Source organism: Nomascus leucogenys, chromosome 5 (assembly GCF_006542625.1).
Source record: "Nomascus leucogenys isolate Asia chromosome 5, Asia_NLE_v1, whole genome shotgun sequence".
NCBI lineage: Eukaryota > Metazoa > Chordata > Mammalia > Primates > Hylobatidae > Nomascus > Nomascus leucogenys.
In genome coordinates, this window is record NC_044385.1 from 138,305,187 (window position 1) to 138,310,644 (window position 5,458).

Genomic DNA, 5,458 nt, shown 5'->3' on the forward strand with positions numbered 1-5,458 from the left:
TAAGAGGAAAAACAAGGTGTCACGTGTTCGCTGCCCAACAGACTCAAGCATCCTATTACTCCTATTACCGTTATCATCATCCTTACTGAATATGCCTACTATAAGACAGGCAGACACGTGACATGCGGTGAAGGTTCTACTTTACCCACCACCAATCTCCATAAGCACTCTCATCTCAGGGTGCCTCGGTGAGGACAGAGGAGGAATACTTGGGCTCAAAAGAAGTCTTTGGACCACTTTCAGATCAGTCTGGTGGAAACGGTAGTGTGAGCGCTATGCTACTTGAGACTGGGTCTGAAAATCTCTTTCACGTTCCCAAATCAAAGCCACTTTGAGGTTTAAGAATGATAACCACAGGTGAATGCCTTACTCTTTCCAGGAGCCGGGCCTTTCCTTTGCATGACGCAGACCGGTGGCTGAGACCCGGTCCTGAGGCCCCGCCTTTCATTCGGTTTAGGTGGCCCCGCGTAGTTCACGCAGTTTCTCTGTTCTTAGGCAACCAGCTCGTGGGAAATTCACTCCAGAAAAGCGTGGGCCAGATCATTATTTTGCGATTCAACAAACTTTTTCAACTGTTGTTCAGGAACTAGATTCCAGATAGATCTTGTTGTGTTCGGCCTTCCTAGAAATTCCTTTTCCAGAGGAAGAAGATCCGGGTTGGGAAGAGTGCGTGACTATGGCCCCGGGCTCATTAAAAGACTCCTCCCCGCAAAAGTTTAGGGCTGATACTAAACGAAGCTATGGAGCCATGCCCACACAAATACTCCCCTTTACCGGAATTGTGGGGCCTGGACTGTGAAGGCCTTCGCTGCAAGAGCGGGCACTGGCGAACTTCAGTGCACGCCGCGGCCGAGAACGGATGCGGGGCGGGGGGTGGCTGAGCCGCCTGATCCTTGCAGAGAACCTGCAGGGGCCCTCGGAGGGTATCCCTTGCGTCCAAGGGAGCGCCCCTCCTTTTCAGCACTCGGGTGAACTGAGGGCGACGTGCCGGCCCTGCACTCAACTTTCCCCTTCCCTGCAGGCAGAGTTGGCCGGCGGGGGCAGAGGAGGAGCTGGGTCTTCTCCATGCCCGTTTAAACCTGGCCAGGGGCTGCGTTTCTTCCCCCCCACCCCACGACGATCCTTTCTTAGTCTTCACTTTTCAACCCAATCGTTAATCATTCGGAGCGCGCAGGCGGGGAGCGGCGAGGAGGGCGAGCTCGGGGTTCGCCGCCGCTGCCGCCGCCGCGCGCGCGCGCGCGCGCTCAGGAAGCGGTGTGGCTGTCACCCCCTCCCGGGCCTCCTCCCCCCTCCTTCCTGCTTTGCTCCCTCTCCTTCCTCCCCTCCTCCCCGCTCCGCCGCCCGCGCCCAGTGTATCTACTCCCTCCCCACGTCACTCGCCAGCGCGCCATGCAAATCACCGCCGCCGCCTGCTCCCATTGGCCGCGGCGCGCTCATTTAATGGCAGCCCGGGCCCGGCGTATGGCTGCTGGGCCCCGCGCGCCGCCGGCCCCGCGTGCGCCTCCGCTCCGAGCGCACGGCCCCGGGCAGGCAGTGGGCAGCCCATCCCGGGCTCGGCGGCCCCGGCTCTCCGGCCCTCTCCGCGAGCCCGCGCTCCTCCCGCTGTCCCCGGGCCCCTCCCTGGCTGCACCGTAATCGCCCCCTCCGGGCCCCCCTGCACCTCCCCCCCCCACTGGCGCCTGGCTTCCCCCGGGCATCTAGGACCAGCACATGCCCAGCGCACGCGGCGCGCCGCCCTGCTAGAAGTTGCAGCCCCCGAGTTGGAGGCCGCTGAGGACCGAGCGCAGGAGGAAGGAGACAGCGCGCGGCGGCGGCCGGTGAGGAGACAGCACACCCCGGGCCGGGCCCAGCGCACCGCTCCGGGCCACCAAAGCGGAGCTGCAACTTGGCCACCACTGCACCTGTTTGCACCGCTCCGCCGAGGGCGCCTAGGCTGCGGTGGCGGCGAAGACGGCGACCCCGACCGTCGGCTTCTTTGGCAAGTGGTTTGTGCATCAGGAGAAACTTTCCACCTGCGAGCCGAACCGGCGCCGAGTGCGTGTGTTTCTGCCTCTTTTTGTTGTCGTTGCCTCCACCCCTCCCCATTCTTCTCTCCACTAGGACCCCCCCGCCCCCGTCTCACTCCGTCTGAATTCCTCCCCGTCTCCCTCCCACCCCGGCCGTCTATGCTCCAGGCCCTCTCCTCGCGGTGCCGGTGAACCCGCCAGCCGCCCCGATGTACAGCATGATGATGGAGACCGACCTGCACTCGCCCGGCGGCGCCCAGGCCCCCACGAACCTCTCGGGCCCCGCCGGGGCGGGCGGAGGCGGGGGCGGCGGCGGCGGCGGCGGCGGCGGCGGCGGCGGGGGCGCCAAGGCCAACCAGGACCGGGTCAAGCGGCCCATGAACGCCTTCATGGTGTGGTCCCGCGGGCAGCGGCGCAAGATGGCCCAGGAGAACCCCAAGATGCACAACTCGGAGATCAGCAAGCGCCTGGGGGCCGAGTGGAAGGTCATGTCCGAGGCCGAGAAGCGGCCGTTCATCGACGAGGCCAAGCGGCTGCGCGCGCTGCACATGAAGGAGCACCCGGATTACAAGTACCGGCCGCGCCGCAAGACCAAGACGCTGCTCAAGAAGGACAAATACTCGCTGGCCGGCGGGCTCCTGGCGGCCGGCGCGGGTGGCGGCGGCGCGGCCGTGGCCATGGGCGTGGGCGTGGGCGTGGGCGCTGCGGCCGTGGGCCAGCGCCTGGAGAGCCCGGGCGGCGCGGCGGGCGGCGGCTACGCGCACGTCAACGGCTGGGCTAACGGCGCCTACCCCGGGTCGGTGGCGGCGGCGGCGGCGGCCGCGGCCATGATGCAGGAGGCGCAGCTGGCCTACGGGCAGCACCCGGGCGCGGGCGGCGCGCACCCGCACGCGCACCCCGCGCACCCGCACCCGCACCACCCGCACGCGCACCCGCACAACCCGCAGCCCATGCACCGCTACGACATGGGCGCGCTGCAGTACAGCCCCATCTCCAACTCGCAGGGCTACATGAGCGCGTCGCCCTCGGGCTACGGCGGCCTCCCCTACGGCGCCGCGGCCGCCGCCGCCGCCGCTGCGGGCGGCGCGCACCAGAACTCGGCCGTGGCGGCGGCGGCGGCGGCGGCGGCCGCGTCGTCGGGCGCTCTGGGCGCGCTGGGCTCTCTGGTGAAGTCGGAGCCGAGCGGCAGCCCTCCCGCCCCGGCGCACTCGCGGGCGCCGTGCCCCGGGGACCTGCGCGAGATGATTAGCATGTACTTGCCCGCCGGCGAGGGGGGCGACCCGGCGGCGGCAGCAGCGGCCGCGGCGCAGAGCCGGCTGCACTCCCTGCCGCAGCACTACCAGGGCGCGGGCGCGGGCGTGAACGGCACGGTGCCCCTGACGCACATCTAGCGCCTTCGGGACTCCGGGGACTCTGCGGCGGCGACCCACGAGCTCGAGGCCCGCGCCCGGCTCCCGCCCCGCCCCGGCGCGGCCTGGCTTTTGTACAGACGTTCCCGTGTTCTTGTCAAAAGGAAAACACTGGAGACGAACGCCGGGTGACGCGTGTCCCCCGCTCACCTTCCCCGGAGCCCCTGGCGACCGCCGGGCGCTGACACCAGACTTGGGTTTTAAACTGAACTTCGGTGTTTTCTTGAGACTTTTTGTACAGTATTTATCACCTACGGAGGAGGCGGAAAGCGTTTTCTTTGCTCGAGGGGACAAAAAAGTCAAAACGAGGCGAGAAGCGAAGCCCACTTTTTGTATACCGGCCGGCGCGCTCACTTTCCCCCGCGTTGCTTCCGGACGGCGCCGACCGCCGGAGCCCAAGTGATGCGGAGCTCGTCGTATTTGTTATAAATGTAGTAAGGCAGGTCCAAGCACTTACAAGTTTTTTGTAGTTGTTACCGCTCTTTTGGGTTGGTTTGTGAATTTATACAAAGAGATTACCACCACCACCCCCTCCTTCAGACGGCAGAGTTATATTCTGGGTTTTGTAAAACTTTCTGTATCTGAGCATTTCCATTTTTTTTTTGGTTTTGTATTATTTCTTGTAAATGCATTGTGAAAATTTTATTTTCGGCGTTGCAATGCGGGGAGGAGAAGTCAGATTATGTACATAGTTTCCTAAAAAGCCTTTCTTCTAAAAACGAAAAAAGACCCCCCACCCAAAATGTTTCGAGTCAACAAATTTAAGAGACAGAGCCCATTTTCTCCATAAATTTGAAACATGCTATTTTTATGTGCATGTTTTATGAGTTCAAAATGCAATGAGGAAATCTGAAAGGGAAATTATCTGTATGAACTAAAAGTAAGGGAACCCCGGGGAATGGGAGGACAGGATTTTCAAGGAACCTTTTTCAGTGAAAGAGAAGGAAGTTAAAACCTATAGGTTATTTTGTAGAGCTGAAGTGTTAATAGGGGCCGAGAAATAAAAGTATCTTCTGCTCCGGCTGTTTCACTGCGGACGGCTGGGGCTGCTGCGCGTTACCTTGCTGCAAGCGGGGCGCCTTCCACCTGGCTGGGGGTCTGCGCCACAGTTTGGTCCAGAAGAGGGAGGAGGAAGGGAAGACCCCAGTGGCGGGACCCTGGACCAGGCCATGGATGAAGGACAAAGACCAGGGCAGGTCACGGGTTTCCCAATTCCCCAGCAATTAAGATTTCGAGTAGAATTTATCTAAATGTGTTTCAAGGAAACACAATCGCTGAACCAAAACGTACTGCAGCCGAGCCCCCTCCGTCCATCCTCTGCCCCTCCCCTTGGCTTCTTTCTCTTGGGAAAACGGGCAAAATAATTGTGTTGGATTCTCACACACACACAGAAATACCGACCATCACCCTCCCCCGCGTGAACTGGGATGCAAGTTGCTAACCGATGTGAACGCAAAATGCCTTGTTCCTTATTCCTGACGAGATCTTGAGGTTGTTTGATGCTTTAAATTTTTTAATTATATTATTTTCTAGGTGTTTATTGGTACATTGCAGTTTTTTTCTGAAATTTAAAGTTTTCTGTAAAACTTTGTCTTCAAGTAATCTGACAGCATTAAATATTGCATTTTAAAATTATACTGTAGCAAATACATTTAAAATTAATCACAACGTTAAGATGAAATTATATTTTTGAAAAAAAAAAAAAACTTGAAGCCCAGATAGAAATACGTTGATTTGAGCAGCCTTAGGCTTCCCCCTCGTTTTTCTCAACACCTTTCCTTGTCCTGGAGTGAGTATGGACTGTCCGTCCAAAAGTGAGCCTATGCTATAAGTTTAATGAGAATCGAATTCAGCCTGCATTGGAGAATAGCTTTAAGTATAATGCTAATCTTGACAATTGACATGTGTAATTTTGGGAAGTCATTTTGATAATTTTGCTGAAACCACTCATTCGTTAAAGTGATTACAAAAAAGTTCAAGAATGATGTCCACTGCTTTCTAACAAGATAATAAAACCCCGCTCTTTTCTTTTTCTTCATTTTT

The 5,458-nt window shown here is 58.8% G+C and overlaps 1 protein-coding gene across 1 annotated transcript; it reads left to right on the plus strand.

Annotated features, from left to right (window-relative positions):
- The first annotated feature begins 1,711 nt into the window (after positions 1–1,711).
- On the plus strand, positions 1,712–5,050 carry SOX1 (SRY-box transcription factor 1). Its single transcript, XM_030813710.1, has one exon. It carries the CDS (start codon positions 2,216–2,218, stop codon positions 3,395–3,397), a length of 1,182 nt encoding a protein of 393 aa, XP_030669570.1. The 5' UTR covers positions 1,712–2,215; the 3' UTR covers positions 3,398–5,050.
- Positions 5,051–5,458: the final 408 nt, after the last annotated feature.